An 18,063-nucleotide genomic window follows, 5' to 3' on the forward strand; every position below is an offset into this window, starting at 1 on the left:
TGATAGGACAAAGGTAGGCAGGAACTGTGACTGGAGGGTGTGGGCAGTAGGTTACCATAGGTTGAGGCCAGGATAATTTCGGAAGCGGAGATGTGTTGTGAGAATAACTTTCAACTGTGCAGTTCAGGAAAGCTGGTGGAGAAAAGGACACCCACATGTCCTGGGTTGTGAAGCAGCCATTGAAATCGAGCATGTTATGTTCAGCTGCATGTTCTGCCACGGGGTGGCCTACTTTGCTCTTGGCCACAGTTCAGTGCTGGGTGTTCATCATGATAGAGAGCTGGTTGTTGGTAGTCGTACCAATATAAAAGGCTGTGCAATGATTGCAGCAGAACTCGTATATGTCATAGCTGTTTTACACAGTTGGCCTGGCTTCTGATGGGATAGGATAAGCCTGTGATAGGACTGGAATAGGAAGTGTTGGGTGGGTGGATTGGAGCGATCTTGTACCTGGTGCTTCCACAGAGATATGATTCCTGTGTCAAGGGGTTGGGGTTGGGGAGTGACATAGGGAGGGACTAGGATGTTGTGGAGGTTGGATCAGTGATGGAAAACCACTTTAGGAGGGATGGGAAGGATATTGGAAAGTGTGTCCTTCATTTCAGGGCATGGTGATAGGTAATGAAAGCCCTGGCAAAGGATGTGGATCAGTTGTTCCAGTCCAGGGTGGTATTGGGTGACGAATGATGATGATGATGATGATGATGATGATGATGGTGATGATGAAGTCCCATACTCCTCGACAGAGCGTAGGGGATGATGCGTGAGACCTGCACTGCTGTTCTAGGCAAGGTCCTAGTGGAGGTTATTTGCCATTACCTCCCTCCGACCATAATGGGGATGAATGATGATGATGAAGATGACACAACAACACCCAGTCATCTCGAGACAGGTGAAAATCCCTGACCCTGCCGGGAATCGAACCAGGGACCCCGTGCTTAGGAACCCAGAACGCTACCGCGAGACCACAAGCTGCGGACTGGGTGACGAAGGGCGCTCTCTTTTGTTGCTGGTTCTTGGGGGTGATGGGAGGATTGTGAGTGTGAGGAGATATGGCAAGGGAAATCTTTTGACGGAAGTTCTGGTCTGTGAAGGCCTTTTTGAGACCATCAGCATACTGGGCAACGGAGTTCTTGTCACTGCAGATACATGGTTCTTGGTTGACTAGGCTGTATAGGAGGAATTTTTTGGTGTGGAAGGGTTGGCAGCTCTTGGCATACAAGTATTGTTGGTGGTTGATGGGTTTAATACAGATAGAGATGTGGACAGAGCCATCAGAGAGGAAGACCAAATCAACATCCATTAAGGTGGCACATTGGTTTGAGGAGAACCATGTGAAATGGATGGGATAGAAGCTTTTGACGTTTAAAAGGAATGAAATGGGGTGTCTTTATGCAGAGTTCAGACCATGAAGATGTCATCAGTTAATCAGAATCAGATCAGGGGTTTTGGGTTTTGGGAGGCTAAGTTTCCTCCAGATGGCCCAGAAACAGGTAGGCATAAGGCGAATGCCATGTAGGTGCACATGGCTGTTCCCTGGGTTTGTATGTATACCTTCCCCTCAAAGGAGAGGTAGTTGTGTGTTAGGATATAGTAAGGTCTCTGAGGAGTGATGTAGTGGGTTTGGAGTCTGAAGGATGTTGGGAGAGGTAGTGTTCAATGGCAGCAAGACCATGGGCATGAGGGATGTTGGTGAATAGGGAAGTAGTGTCAGCAGTGACAAATAGGGATGCAGGGGGTAAAGGTCTGGGGATAGTGAAGAGTCAAGTGAAGGAAATGGTTGGTATCATTGATATTGGAAGCTATAAATGTAGGGCATTTGGTTGATGGTGTTGCTCAGTGAGGGCCAAAATTCTTTCAGTGGGGGCACAATAACCAGTTACAAGGGGGGTCCTGGATTGTTCAGTTTGTGGGATTTGGGGAGCATGTAGAACATGGCTGTGTGGAGTGTCATGGAGATGAGAAGGGAAATGGATTTGGGGAGAGGATGTGTTAAGACCCTAACGCTTTAAGCAGGGATTGGAGGTTATGTTGAACTGGGATGGGATCATTCTGGCAGATTTTATAGATGGATGAGTCAAACAATTTGCAGAGGCATTCCGCAAGATAGTCACAGCGATTCCTAACAACAGTAGTGGAACCTTTGTCTGCAGGTAGGATGATAAGGTGAGGATCAGTTTGTAGACTGTGTATTGCTTTCTTTCTTCGGCTGAAAGGTAGGTGTTCTTAGAAAGGGTCTTTGGGAAGGGTTATGAGACAAAATAAGAGGTAAAGAATTCCTGGAAGGTGACCATGGGGGTAGTTAAGAGGGAGGAAGGAGGGTCACAGAAGGCATTCTTCTCTCCACACACCCCTACCCTGCTATCCTTCCCCATTCGCAGCTCCACTCCAGAGTGCTGCTTTCATTCAACGTAATAGTTACAGAGCGGCCAGAGGTAGCAGACCTGTGTCCTGTATGTGTGAAGGTTTGCCTGCTTCTCTCTCTCTCTCTCTCTCTCTCTCTCTCTCTCTCTCTCTCTCTCTGTGTGTGTGTGTGTGTGTGTGTGTGTGTGTGTGTGTTTTTCCATTCTTTTCTAAAGAGGGCTTTGGCCGAAAACTTAGTGTTTAACAGTCTTTTTGTTGTACCTGTGTGCAACTCACCATGTCATCTTTATGGTTTGTATAAATCTATTATTTTCGTAATTGTTGATGTTCTAACCTGAACTTACCACTGTTTATTATTCCAGTTATAGCTACTTGTGTACTGGTGAAGGGGTGAACTCATAGTTGAAAGTGGAGTTCATACCTCGATCCAGATGTAGGTTTATGTGTGGTTTTCATGAATCATTTAAAGTGCAGATTAGGATTCCTTTGGAAGGACAAAAGATGATTTCCTGATAATTCTTGTTTTCTGTTGCTGGTGGTCTAAAAACCAATGAGATATTAAATCTTACTATTTTATCAGGTACTAATGTTGTGATGTAGGTATTACACTTGGGTCCAGTTCTGCTATGCTGCTTACTGTTGAAATCTTACAAGATTAGTTATGTCTCACCTGCCTGTGTTACATGATTCATTTTCATTTCTTCAGTATGAACTACTTTAGTTTCTAAAATTTTAATTATGGATGATTATATGGCTTTGTATGAATAATTTCAAGTTTAGAGTAATAAATTATTTTTAAATTCTTCCGGGGTGACATGCATTTATCTTGCAAAATATGATTGTTATTAATGATGTCTTCATCTGCACTCCCTCTTCACAGTCTCTCACTCCTCCCCCACCCCCCCTTCCCTGTCACTCTATCTATTTCTCTGCAGCTCTCTGTCCCCCATCACCTCCAAAGATGGACCACATATTTTATTAGTTAAAGTGGTAAATACGATATTATTCACTGTAAGCTGACTTTATATTATGAAAAGGGTAGTTACTCACTGTATAGCAGTGATGCTGAGTCTCAGATAGGCACAACAAAAAGACTGTCACAAAATAAGCTTTCGGGGGGGGGGGGGGGGGGGGATCAACCACTTTTTGCAAATGTAACTCACACGTGTGTACACGACACTTCAGCTGTCAGAGACTATGGTGTGTGTGTGTGTGTGTGTGTGTGTGTGTGTGTGTGTGTGATCTATTTTTGACAAAGGCCTTGTTGACCGAAAGCTTATTTTGTGACTGTCTTTCTGTTGTGCCTTTCTGTGACTCAGCATCTCCGCTATATGGTGAGTAGCAACAATACTTTTAATAATATTGTGACTTCACCTGTAACTGACTTAATAGAAGAAAAAAATGGTTCAAATGGCTCTGAGCACTATGGGACTCAACTGCTGAGGTCATTAGTCCCCTAGAACTTAGAACTAGTTAAACCTAACTAATCTAAGGACATCACAAACATCCATGCCCGAGGCAGGATTCGAACCTGCGACTGTAGCGGTCTTGCGGTTCCAGACTGCAGCGCCTTTAACCGCACGGCCACTTCGGCCGGCACTTAATAGAAGACAGTGATGTTAACCAGTATTGTCTGGTTTCCATTTGTTGCTAACTTAAATTATCAAACAAAACTGTATTTAGTGCATTCATGGCTACAAAAGCAACAGTGATAGTGGAGTTCAAGATTGTTGGAATGCGTGTGGTGAGTTCAAAATAGTCTTGTTTTCTGACATCTTGATATATTTCACAGAAAAACATATGCTATCCAAAATTGACAGCGACCAAAAAGCAGGCAGTACCAGCCAGTCACTTCATTTCTACTAATTTAACTAGTTTCACATGTCACCTTGCCAAGTGTCTTATTGGAGTATCTATATAATATACAATTCTGTCTGATGCAGCTTGACATTTTTCACATTTTCTTCTTGTTGATTTTTTTCAGTTACGATTTGAAGCATTACGAAAAGCAGATCCAAATGGTAAAAAGATGTCTGCATCACAGAAACATCAAAAGTATTGTGAAGCAGTGAGTGAGATAATGGGACCAATTGTGGCATCTGTGAAACCATTACATCCAGTAAAAGTGTGGGAAGATATTTCTCCTCAATTCCTTGTCACATTCTGGTCTCTTACAATGTATGACTTGTTCGTTCCTGTCGAGAGCTACCAGCGTGAGATCAGTAAGATTCGACAGTTGTCACAAGCAGCCTTGGATTCAAAAGATATGGTATGTTGTTGGGTTTTGGTAATTTCTTACATAACAAAATTTGACAATGACATTTCAGATGCCAGTTGATTTCCAAAAGTTGCAATGGATTTCTTTGTTTGGCCCCTTAACTTAGTTGCTACATGTTTTTCATGTTTGAACACACCTTCAGTTGTGTGTTTATGGTTTACCGATCTTATTGAGAAGACGTTTTTGTGATTGTCTGTCTGGAGTATTGGTTCTCTTTCACATACAATATCTTAAAGACTGCACTTGTCAAATTCTCTAGCTTAACTTTGTATGAAATCAGAAACTGGGATAAAGACATCCGGTTAAGCAACAATTAAGATCTGGCTCTCAGTTTATTGTCACAGGACCGTGCAACAAATTAAGAAAATTACTGAACAGTGATATCAGGATATAAATCTCATTCAAAAGGATAAGATATGTTTGGGAATAAAACTTCCCTGTATAAATAATGATTTGTAGCCATGTTGTTGTTGGAGTCCGCACAGTGTGCACATGTAGAATTATTGCCTGCAAGGCCTATAGCAAGTCACCTGAATATTGAAGGAATAAAAGCTTATGTCCCCCCCCCCCTTTTCCTTCTGTCCAAATTCACCCTTATTAACAATGAACATTATTTAGACTATGACAACACAAAACATTTCTGATTTTATCAAAGATGTATAAGGCTTTGTACATACATATGTTAAGGGGCTCCAGAACGTCCTATACTTGCAATGTTAAAATAATGCTTATAAATTACATCTTTCCTCACAAAGTATTTGAGGTAGGAAGTTGAACTTTTTACAGATTATTTATTGGAATATGGGCTACAACTTAACACAGGGATTTTACAAAATTTTAGTTCAGTTATTAAAGATGATTTTTTTTTCAATTGTAATGAAAATTCACAACATTTTTTTGCAATTTTTTATTTATATATTCAAAAATATACAGTTTTTTGGAAAAAGGCTGTGTTAAATTATGCAGAAGGTACTGTGTAACATTTACTGAAAGTTTGAAACAAATATGTTTGGAAGATCCTTAGAAAACATGTAATTACTATGAGAAAATAAAAGTTTTGGGAACCGAGCGACAAAGATTGGATTAACTTTTTAGTGCATTCCAGGTCCATAGGATGGATTATTTTCATCCTCTGCAAACTCCTCCTCCAGCTTCCTCTTGTTCCTCCTCCTGTTTACTCTTGCTTGTATTTCTAGACTCTTTACAGCCCTGTCTGCAGCCCGAAGGCGTTCCTTGTCTAAAGCAAGCATCGCTCATACCATGTTAGAACCTATCTTCATTCCCATATTTCTAAATACCTTGCACCTTACAATGATGCCATCATTGAAAGTCGCAACGGCAACTTTACTTTTACTCATTATTGTTGTTGTTGTGGTCTTCAGTCCTGAGACTGGTTTGATGCAGCTCTCCATGCTACTCTATCCTGTGCAAGCTTCTTCATCTCCCAGTACCTACTGCAACCTACATCCTTCTGAATCTGCTTAGTGTATTCATCTCTTGGTCTCCCTCTACGATTTTTACCCTCCACGCTGCCCTCCAATACTAAATTGGAGATCCCTTGATGCCTCAGAATATGTCCTACCAACCGATCCCTTCTTCTGGTCAAGTTGTGCCACAAACTCCTCTTCTCCCCAATCCTATTCAGTACCTCCTCATTAGTTATGTGATCTACCCATCTAATCTTCAGCATTCTTCTGTAGCACCACATTTCGAAAGCTTCTATTCTCTTCTTGTCCAAACTATTTACCGTCCATGTTTCACTTCCATACATAGCTACACTCCATACAAATACTTTCAGAAATGACTTCCTGACACTTAAATCTATACTCGATGTTAACAAATTTCTCTTCTTCAAAAACGCTTTCCTTGCCATTGCCAGTCTACATTTTATATCCTCTCTACTTCGACCATCATCAGTTATTTTGCTCCCCAAATAGCAAAACTCCTTTACTACTTTAAGTGTCTCATTTCCTAATCTAATTCCCTCAGCATCACCCGACTTAATTCGACTACATTCCATTATCCTCGTTTTGCTTTTGTTGATGTTCATCTTATATCCTCCCTTCAAGACACCATCCATTCCGTTCAACTGCTCTTCCAAGTCCTTTGCTGTCTCCGACAGAATTACAATGTCATCGGCGAACCTCAAAGTTTTTATTTCTTCTCCATGGATTTTAATTTCATTATTATGGATTTAATTTCATTATTATACTTCAACAAAACAGAGACTCAAGAAACAGAATTAATTACGAATATTTTCGAGATAACGACAGAGTAAATAAACACGAAACAATCGACAATCACACCAGCGATATATATTGAACCATCACAGGTTAGCCACAACACATACTTTATCTCACATCACTAAAATGTACCTGATGAACACGGACGTTAATAATAACACCATTTGACAGCAGTTTAACAGCGCCACAGTGGGTCACACCCATGTAGAACACATTTCAAAAAAAATTTAAAAATAGTTGTAGTCTTCGGAATTGAATAAATTATATATCTATTAAAAGGTAATAGTCTGCAGATTCAGAAAACGCAAAAAAGTAAAAATTGAACTTTTCATGATTTTGAGCCTTTCTGGAGCCCCTTAAGAAAGTAATGCCAGTAAGCATCAACAATGATTCACTTGAATATTTAATTGATATTTTGAAAGTAAATTAAGCGTATTGTGTTAGTCAGTAATTTGCTCACTATTAGCATAAACCAGTAAAAATTAAAAGTAGTACAGTAGAAAAAGATAACTATACTTATAATAATAATAATAATAATAATAATAATAATAATAATAATAATATAAATTCTGGGATGGAACAATACATAAAATAAGGGAAAGGCAACCAGTCACCTACAGTGGATCGATGCATGGAGCACAGAAATACACAAAACAAAACGTCATTCACACTAGCTTTCGAGCACTAGCTCTTCTTGTAGCAATAGTAGACAAATTTGCACAACAACCACACTGACTCTCAAATGCACACTCCCATGGCCATGGCCTGAGTAATTATTGATACTTGATAGTTGAAAACAGCTGCCTGAGCTGTGGGAGGTAGGGAGGGATAACAGAAAAGATGCAGGTCTTTGCACAAAGACTCTCCAGCCGTACAAGAAGATAAACAGGGTGTCTACGATCCGGGAATAACCCGGAATTTTTTCATCCGGGAGAAAACCGGGAAAAACCCGAGAATTTTTTAGAATTCCAGGAATTTTTTATTTATTAAGTTTTCAGTTAATTTTTTGTGATTTTGACTGGTAAGAACTAATACTCTTAACTAAAGGATGTTATTGTATCCCGCTAATGCAGATCAATACTGCAGCGTTAAAACATGAACGAGAGAAAAAAACGAAAATAAAACTGAAATTGCAAAGGAAATGCACCATATAAAATAACAGAGTGCTCGTACAAGCCTCTGCCAACAGCAGAATGTGTCAAAGCCTTTTTAGTACCTTTTCCCGCTTCTGGCGACAGAAATGTGGCTGTTGGCTGTGTAAGTAGCAGTAGCAGCAACCAGCCACATGGTACCCTGAAAAATTTTACTGGCACGCCCAAGCTGTCAGATTCACACGTGGGCAGCAGGCCTGGATCTAGTGGGGGGTGAGGGTAAACCGGGATATCTGAACCAGGCAGCCATTTCGGGGGGAGGGCGCAAATTCATATTCTTGAGGAAAAAAAATCCTTGTTTCATAAAGCACCTAGCATCCAGCGCACGTCAGTATGTCGATTATTCGTATGATTTTGAAACGCACCACTGCTGGTTTTTGAACACATTCTAAGTGGATTTCTGAATGAATGATAAGCTGATTTTTGAATGCGTGCGTATTGTACGTGATGCCTCTGCCAGGGGAATCGTCTAGAAACAAACTTTCCTGCAGACAAAACGGGACGGGGCTTTACGAGCTGAGTGGAATAAAACCGAACCGGAGAATACCAACTGCTGCCTGTTTACGTGGTTGATTTGGTTTGCGAATGTTCAGCGTTGTTACAATTACTAGCGAAATCCATAGATTCTGATTACCAGAGTGGAAATAAACGACTAACATGAATAACAGGTAAGAAAGGTTACGTATTATCTTCTCGGTGTTTCCAAGAAAGTGAAATTTTGACAGAAAATTTTTGGCCAGATCACTACACTAGACAGGGCCAGTTGCAGTCCCCAGCTAGCAGTCGTTTAAGTTCCATTCTGGAAGTAGCGCGGGAAACGCATTGTACGAACTCGTAATAACGACGAACTGGAGAACAATCTCTGGATAACTAAACCGGTGATTGTGGCAGGGGTAGTAAAGTTAACCAGAGAATGAGTTTTGACAGTGTAGGAATAGTTACAGAATTATTGATGATAAGACTGTTTGTTTGAACGATGAAGGAGAAGAAACGGGGATATCACACAAATTATGGAAGAATGTGACAATTCCAAATTTATACAAAAAAGTCGTTCTGTTTTTCTGTTTCGTGCATTAGAAAGTGGAGCGCATGAATAAAATGTGAAACTATTTCGTAGCGTAAAGCTTTTTGCTTGTAGTAGGCCAAATAGGTATTTCGTATTGGTACTTTGTGAATTATTTTGTCGTATTATAAAAATGATTATTATTGCCAAAACAGTGTCACTTATTTGGTGTGTGTTAAAATTGCTGCAATATTAGAAAGGCCTATTTTGTTTTATTCGGCATACAGTGACACACCAGACGTAATCAGATTGAGAAACCACACCAGTCTTGGGTACTATTTGTGTTAACAGCTTTTTCAGTTTTAGACAATGACATTTCCAATTTTCACGTAGCAAAATGTTTGACGAATAAAGAATCCAGATTTTCTGAAGAGTACTTGTTCTCCTGGTTACAAATAATCCTATCCAGTATTAATTGCAAGGGGTTGGGCAGAATGTCAAACCGGCCAACTGGGAGCAGGATAGGCACTACAGGACATATTGAGTTCCACAAAGTGAAATACAGTGACGTGCGCTATAAGAATGTTGTTTGAAGAGGTGTGGCACTGCAGTGCACTGCACACTTAAGACCAAAAAACGTGTCTTAGATTTCCTCGAACATATATGTTTTATTTATCAGACTCTTCAGAAAGATGTGCGCTACAAAATGAACTTATTTTTGAAAAGTTTTTTTACGATCTGATGCGCAGAGCAGTCTGCGTTACAGTTTCAAGGGGGGTGCGGGTGGAGGGGGTAGTCTCCACGTGACCCGTGTTTACATTTAGTGATTTTTCTGTTTCCTCTTCATTTTATTGCTCTCACGTCAAATGAAAGCTAGACGTATTTCTGTGGCTGGGAGCTATCAAGTGAATTAAAATATATTCACATAATTACAGAAGGCTAAAATATGTTACTAGTTTCAGATTTGATTTTATTTCCACCTTTCTGACAGTCAGGCATTAATTGCCTTGCAGAACAGTAAAGTTATTTTTGTTGGTTTGCTAGAGAAATTCGGCTTTTATTAGGGTTTCCTGCTGAGGCAGTGAATTTATTTGAAACGAAGTGTTTAATTCCACACTATTGGCTAGTGTCAAAAAACTGTTTGCTGCATTTCAAGCGCACGTTTTCATCTTCTAGCATGTCTGGCATTATGCCATGACAAAGAACCAAACATGAGATAATACAGTACTTGTACTCGAAGAAAATTTACGTCGCGAAAACCACACTGAAAAGTTTCATATCTAGTCGAGGCCTACGTCATTGGGAATCTAGACATACGAATGAGCACTGTAAGGCAAACTATGCATTTTAATATGGTTCATGAAATTCCGACGTTCTTGGAGTATCCTCGGTAATTTCCAAGAATGATTGCCTATCATCTTGTTTCTTTTATGACAAGATGTAAGATATTTTAATGTTTTACATGTACGAACATACGGGCTTCCTACGTCACTATAGCTGCGCAAGTGCGGTGACGCGTCTTATCTGGCGCTGTCTGGCAACTGCTGAAATGAATCTATTTCGAACAAGTTGCAGGAAAATATTGTGAACTGTTGTTCGAAAAACATTATTTTCAAAGTAAATTTCCTTTTACGCAAGATGAACTATGTACGAGAATGTACGATGCATTTCCTAAATCTCTTTTAAAAATCAACTCTTTGATGACGAGCCATTTAGAAGAATTTCTAGCCCAGAAGATCAGAGGTTTATGTCAGTATTAAACATTTTACTGGCGTATTTGTGTGGTGTATCTTAAAGTGTAACATGCGCTAAACAAGTAAACATTACATGTGAAAGCTTAGCTTCCCTTGTAGCTTATTAATCTTCGAGACAAATATTATATGTGAAAGCTTCACTTTTCTTGTAGCAACGCTTTGTATATTAATTTAAGCCATTAAATTTTCCTGTTGGTGGAATTCGAATTTATACTTTCGTAATACGAAAATATGCAGCGTACATATTGCTGCACATCAAGGATCTTTCCAAAATTTGTTTTTTCACCCTGAGTTTCGTTTTCTAAAGTGCCGGAAAATTCTACGCTGCTGTATAAAACCATCCATTCAAAGGATATGTTTTACAGTTTCGAGGGAAAGTATACTGTCATTTAACAAGGAAAAAGTGTATTTTCACCCGGGAGAAAATGAATTTTTAACCGGGAGATCTGGGAAAACTCCAGGAATTTCTTTTCCTTGTCCATGTATACACCTTGATAAAAAAAAGAGTACAGAGGGTACAACAAAAAGAGATATAGGAAGAAGGAGAGGGCGGAGTGACTGAGGGGGAATGGGGGGGGGGGGGGGGAGAGAAAGGTGAAGATAAGGAGATTGAAAGGGAGGAGAGAGAGAGAAGGGATGTGGAATGAAAAGGGAGGAGAGGAAGAGTGGGGGGGGAGAGAGAAATCCCACATGAAAGGGGGGGGGGGTGATGGGAGAAGGCGGTCAGTACATGATATGGACAGGAAAACAATGGTGTGGACAGAAGAGAGACAAGTTGTGCTTTCCACTACAGATGCAGCATCTACAGTGGCGAGGCTGGAAGGAAGAGACTTTCTGACATGAAATGAGTGACAGCTGGCAAAGTGGCGGTACTGTTGGTGGTTAGTGTGCTTGATATGGACAGACATACGTATGGAGCCATTTGAGAGGTGGAGATAAACATCTAGGAAGATGGCTCGATGAATTGAGAAGGAGCAGGTGAAGCGGATTTGGGAATAGGTGTTCAGTTATGGAGGAAAGAGCAGTGGGTGTCCTTGCTGTGAGTCCAGGTCATGAAATTATCATCAATAAATCTGAACCAGACAAGTGATTCTAGGAGTTGACTGGATAGGATGGATTCCTCCAGATGGCCCATAAAGAAGTTGATATTGGATTGTGTCATGCAAGTCCCCATGGCCATACCCCAGAGTTGTTTGTATATTTGGAATTTTAAAGTGAAATAATTGTAGGTCATGATGTGGCTAGCTTGGTGGATGTAGTATCAGGAAAATGTTGGGAAAGGTAGTGTTCCATGGTCACAAGGCCATGGCCACGGGTGATGTTGGTGTACATGGACGCCACATCCACAGGGACATAAAAGGAGTTGATGGTAAAGAAGCAGGAACTGTGGAAAGGTGGTGAATGAAGTGAGCAGTGTCTTGATTGAAGGATGGGACAATAGTTAGGAGATTGTCAATGTTAGTAAAATTCACCTATAGCCATGTATCATTGTGCAATTGCATCATTAGAAGATGTGATAGGTTTCTGTCACATCTTCTAATGTTGCAATTGTGAAATAATTGAATTCACAGTATCCAGTGATTCATGGTGCAATACAACAAGCTTGTTTATTTGGGTAGACGCGTAAGGGGCCTGAAGGTGGCATAATGAAATGCCGAAACTGGTTGCTTTTACAATAAAATAAAATGATATCTTAAAGTACATGGCTGTTGGTGAATTTTACTAATATTGTAAAGAGTTGCAAATGCTTAACGAGGGTCCATAACTTGAAAATAGCTTGGTTGAGGTGTGGGGATTACTTTCTGACCACCACAAAAAATTTAAAAATACAGATTTTGTTAATTACTTTTAACTTTTACTCACATCATACTTTTGAAAGAGATATTGACGCATAAGCGCTATTCAGAACCTGAAAATGTTAAATATGACATTCATTGTGAAAAGACTTAAATTTATGTGTTAAGTTTGACTGAAAAATTTAAAACATTGATGGAATCTGGTAGAAGACTACATTAAAAACAATAAATATTTTTTCAACGAAAACTCTGTGGTGCATAGCATCCACTACAATATACAGCTCTTAATGGTCGCTGCTTCAGAGTTTTCAATCAATCCTGAGACTGCAAATACACACAGTCCAGTGCAGTGGGCATTCCTTACTGGTGTTAACCCTGCATGCATTTGCAACTTCATCACTTACTGAAAAGACCAGAGATGTGTCCATTAAAAGCTGTCCACTGCAGTGAAAATCATGTGCTACAGGGTTATAAAATAAAAAGTACCTGCCGGATACAGCTAGTATCAGTTGTTCTCATAGTGTAGTAGATGATAGCACAAGATACTGCTCGGCCTTTGGCTGGTGTTCCGTCCGTACTGACATCCCGTGTCCAGTTTTTGTATCGCCCTTTTGTTTGGTTTGAGGAAATCAAACAAAGAACACACCTTCTCAAGTGGGTCGGTTGTGCAACGTTGGCTAACTTCAATGCCAATTAACTCAGAAACAGTGCAGCATACCAGATTTCTCCCTTAACAATTACTTATCAGCACAATCTACACTGGAACGCCCTTACAAGTGTAAAAGACTGTTTCTGACCACTCTGTATTCCTGTATAGATACGGTTAGATGTTAAAGAAGTGTTTGTATAAACGTTTTGGCCCCACAACTTAGATTTAGCTGTATAGGACTGATCAAAGAAGTGTCTGACAGCTTGGTGGTTAATCTCTAAGAGTTTTTATCTTTGGGCTTCTCTCGGAATCATTTGTGGCTGTCAGAAATCTTTAGATATCCATATTTTAGATTCTGTATTAGAATCTAGACCCCAATAAGTCAAAGAAAGTTCCAAGTTGCTTGTATGTTTTGCTGTGATTGCTGCAATTTATTTTGTAGTCGCAATATTAAATATGATTCGTACTAAGAGTAGTGTAATGATCTCCGTTTTCACAGGCAGCAAGTAAAGGAAAAAAGGAACAGGAGAGATATGCAGCACTTTCTGAGAAGCTGCATGAAGAAAAGAAGAAGCAACAAGAACATGTTGAAAGAGTTATGGCCAGGCTTAAGCAGGTAAAATATAGTTGTTTAGATGTTTGCAAATTTCCTGAAAGAAGGCATTCTGGATTTGTTTCATTGCAATTTCCCACTATATAAAAAATAATATTAGTTTAGAAGCTAACTTTGATATCATACTCATGCTGAATCTGGGGGAACTACTAATCATGGAGAAGAGCTCACAGAATAGAGGAGATGATGAAAACTCTAAAGTAAGTTATGGAAAGGGAAATCTACTGTGTTGTATTCTACAAAAGACATTGCTATTCATTACACCACTTAAGTTATTGAGATGCAAATTCCAACTACTAATGCCTAAAACCACCAGTCAACCTTGGTGGCTGAGCAGTCAGCACTTCGGATTACTGTACGTTGGGTTCCATTAGCAGTACTGCCAGGGACTCTTCCTTGTTGGGTGTACTGGGTCAGGGTGTGCTCAGCATTATCAATGCAATTGAAGAGGTACTTGAAAGTAGAATAGTGGCTGCTAGATTTGGAAAGTGGACAACAGCTAGTAGAGCAATGTGCTGACCACTTAACCACTCTGTAATGCATTCAAATGGTGCAATGCCGTGTGGTGGCCTATAACAGATTTTTTTTTTTTAATCAGCACAAATGGCAGCCCTCCCATGTGTTATTTTAATTTTGCAAAATAATTTCATCACCTAGTATTGACTTTGTGTTTTTCTCTGTTTTGTTTAGTGACTCCCTCTCTTATCGGCATTTAGTCTGTTGCTAGTCTATATACATTCCATATGTTTCTTTTCTACAATAATGTGATTGTGAAGAATGCAAAAGGGATGATGTGAGGAAGTAAACATGACACATTAGCTGCAGAAGCATATTGAAACCCAAGTGTGCTGCACAGTGTCCGTCATAGCAGCCATCACATTTCTGTCCATTTGGTGGAGATGGCACTATCGTGTTCATGCCAGTGTCAGAATAAAGTTGTGACAAGGAAGCAACAGGGGAGGTGCATACATGGGGAAAAAAGATCTCATTGTGTTCATGAAAAATTCAGTCAAGAAAGCAAATTAGGATACAGAATTGCTAGACATCGCATACCTTCGGAGGAGAAATGTTTAGTACTTTCTCACAATTTGTTCCTTCGGCATTGAAGCAGGAGACATAATGAATATTGTTGTCTCATTCCATATAGATCTTCCTTGCCTTGAAACAAGATGGACTCTATTCTTTTTTCTTTATTGAAAATTTTGCAGCACCTGTCCCACACAAGTCGATCTGTTTTGTAGATTGTACACCTGTTGTTTATTTTTATGCCTTTCTACTGAGTTACAGGTACTCATTATCATTTCATTTTTCCTAGATGCAGTTTGGGTATCGATTGTACATTGTAAATTAATGACAACTCTCAGCTCTAATGTGGCATACTCTCATTTTTTAATTCTGCAGCTAATCAGAGATTGCACATGACTAACAATAATAAAGAGAAGAGAACATAAATTATTAGCAGATTATCTTTATCTGAGGAACACAGTCCAAAGGCAACATCATATATGAAGGAATTACATAGGATTTAAAGCTGAAAGAGAAACTTGAAGTAAAGTGGTCTGGGTATAGTTTATATTACCCTTTGGCATACCATGACACATAAAACTATCATTGTGCTCATGTGCATTTACGTACAATGATGGGTACAGCTGTCATTGTGTAAGTCACCTTGTTGTGTGGTGCTTAGGTATGTACTGCATTACTGATGGTTCTATTTTTTGTTCAGGCAGCATGTTAATACATGGGCTGGATACAGAGTTGTGGTAATACTGCTGTAAATTCAAACCATGGAGTCATCGAGCTGCTATCTGCATTGACACAATGATGGCCTGTGAGACGAGTTTGTATAGTGAGCAGAACTCTCAGTCCATTGCAGCATGTAGATGGTTGAATGCTATAGCATAAGTGCAATCACACTAACATCATGTTTAAAAACAAAGATGATGAGACTTACCAAACAAAAGTGCTGGCAGGTCGATAGGCACACAAACAAACACAAACATACACACAAAATTCAAGCTTTTCGCAACAAACAGTTGCTTCGTCAGGAAAGAGGGAAGGAGAGGGAAAGACGAAAGGATGTGGGTTTTAAGGGAGAGGGTAAGGAGTCATTCCAATCCCGGGAGCGGAAAGACTTACCTTAGGGGGAAAAAAGAACAGGTATACACTCGCGCACACACACACATATCCATCTGCACATACACAGACACAAGCAGACATTTGTAAAGGCAAAGAGTTCGGGCAGAGATGTCAGTCGAGGCGGAGTTACAGAGGCAAAGATGTTGTTGAAAGACAGGTGAGGTATGAGTGGCGGAAAATTGAAATTAGAAATTAGCGGAGATTGAGGCCTAGCGGATAGCGAGAAGAGAGGATATGCTGAAGGGCAAGTTCCCATCTCCGGAGTTCTGACAGGTTGGTGTTAGTGGGAAGTATCCAGATAACCCGGACAGTGTAACACTTTGACAGGATGTGCTGGCCATGCTCCAAGGCATGTTTAGCCACAGGGTGATCCTCATTACCAACAAACACTGTCTGCCTGTGTCCATTCATGCGAATGTTGTTGCTGGTCATTCCCACATAGAAGGCTTCACAGTGTAGGCAGGTCAGTTGGTAAATCACGTGGGTGCTTTCACACGTGGCTCTGCCTTTGATCGTGTACACCTTCCGGGTTACAGGACTGGAGTAGGTGATGGTGGGAGGGTGCATGGGACAGGTTTTACACCGGGGACGGTTACAAGGGTAGGAGCCAGAGGATAGGGAAGGTGGTTTGGGGATTTCATAGGGATGAACTAAGAGGTTACGGACGGCGGAAAGACACTCTTGGTGGAGTGGGGAGGATTTCATGAAGGATGGATCTCATTTCAGGGCAGGATTTGAGGAAGTCGTATCCCTGCTGGAGAGCCACATTCAGAGTCTGATCCAGTCCCGGAAAGTATCCTGTCACAAGTGGGGCACTTTTAGGGTTCTTCTGTGGGAGGTTCCGGGTTTGAGGAGATGAGGAAGTGGCTCTGGTTATTTGCTTCTGTACCAGGTCGGGAGGGTAGTTGCGGGATGCGAAAGCTGTTTTCAGGTTGTTGGTGTAATGGTTCAAGGATTCCGGACTGGAGCAGATTCGTTTGCCAAGACCTAGGCTGTAGGGAAGGGACCGTTTGATGTGGAATGGGTGGCAGCTGTCATAATGGAGGTACTGTTGCTTGTTGGTGGGTTTGATGTGGACGGACGTGTGAAGCTGGCCATTGGACAGGTGGAGGTCAATGTCAAGGAAAGTGGCATTGGATTTGAAGTAGGACCAGGTGAAAATGATGGAACCAAAGGAGTTGAGGCTGGAGAGGAAATTCTGGAGTTGTTCTTCACTGTGAGTCCAGATCATGAAAATTTCATCAATAAATCTGTACCAAACTCTGGGTTGGCAGGGTTGGCAGGCCTGGGTAACCAAGCAGGCTTCCTCTAAGGGACCCCTGAATAGGTTGGCATACGAGGGGGCCATCCTGGTACCCATGGCTGTTCCCTTTAATTGTTGGTATGTCTGGCCTTCGAAAGTGAAGAAGTTGTGGGTCAGGATGAAGCTGGCTAAGATAATGAGGAAAGAGGTTTTAGGTAGGGTGGCAGGTGATCGGCATGAAAGGAAGTGCTCCATCGCAGCAAGGCCCTGGACATGCGAAATATTTGTGTATAAGGAAGTGGCATCAATGGTTACAAGGATGGTTTCCGGGGGTAACAGACTGGGTAGGGATTCCAGGCGTTCGAGAAAGTGGTTGGTGTCTTTGATGAAGGATGGGAGACTGCATGTAATGGGTTGAAGGTGTTGATCTACGTAGGCAGAGATGTGTTCTGTGGGGGCTTGGTAACCAGCTACAATGGGACGGCCGGAATGATTGGGTTTGTGAATTTTAGGAAGAAGGTAGAAGGTAGGGGTGCGGGGTGTTGGTGGGGTCAGGAGGTTGATGGGGTCAGGTGAAAGGTTTTGTAGGGGGCCCAAGGTTCTGAGGATTCCTTGAAGCTCCGTCTGGACATCAGGAATGGGATTACCTTGGCAAACTTTGTAAGTAGTGTTGTCTGAAAGCTGACGCAGTCCCTCAGCTACATACTCCCGACGATCAAGTACCACGGTCGTGGAACCCTTGTCTGCCGGAAGAATGACGATGGATCGGTCAGTCTTCAGATCACGGATAGCCTGGGCTTCCGCAGTGGTGATGTTGGGAGTAGGATTAA

The 18,063-nt window shown here is 41.0% G+C and overlaps 1 protein-coding gene across 1 annotated transcript in view; it reads left to right on the plus strand.

Annotated features, from left to right (window-relative positions):
- LOC126094939 (THO complex subunit 2) overlaps nt 1–18,063 on the plus strand; it is a 313,848-nt gene that overhangs the window by 136,967 nt on the left and 158,818 nt on the right. Inside the window, 2 exon segments of the mRNA XM_049909587.1 lie at nt 4,349–4,633; nt 13,738–13,854. Of these exon segments, the coding sequence (XP_049765544.1) occupies nt 4,349–4,633; nt 13,738–13,854 (402 nt within the window).

Source organism: Schistocerca cancellata, chromosome 8 (genome assembly GCF_023864275.1).
Source record: "Schistocerca cancellata isolate TAMUIC-IGC-003103 chromosome 8, iqSchCanc2.1, whole genome shotgun sequence".
Taxonomy (NCBI): domain Eukaryota; kingdom Metazoa; phylum Arthropoda; class Insecta; order Orthoptera; family Acrididae; genus Schistocerca; species Schistocerca cancellata.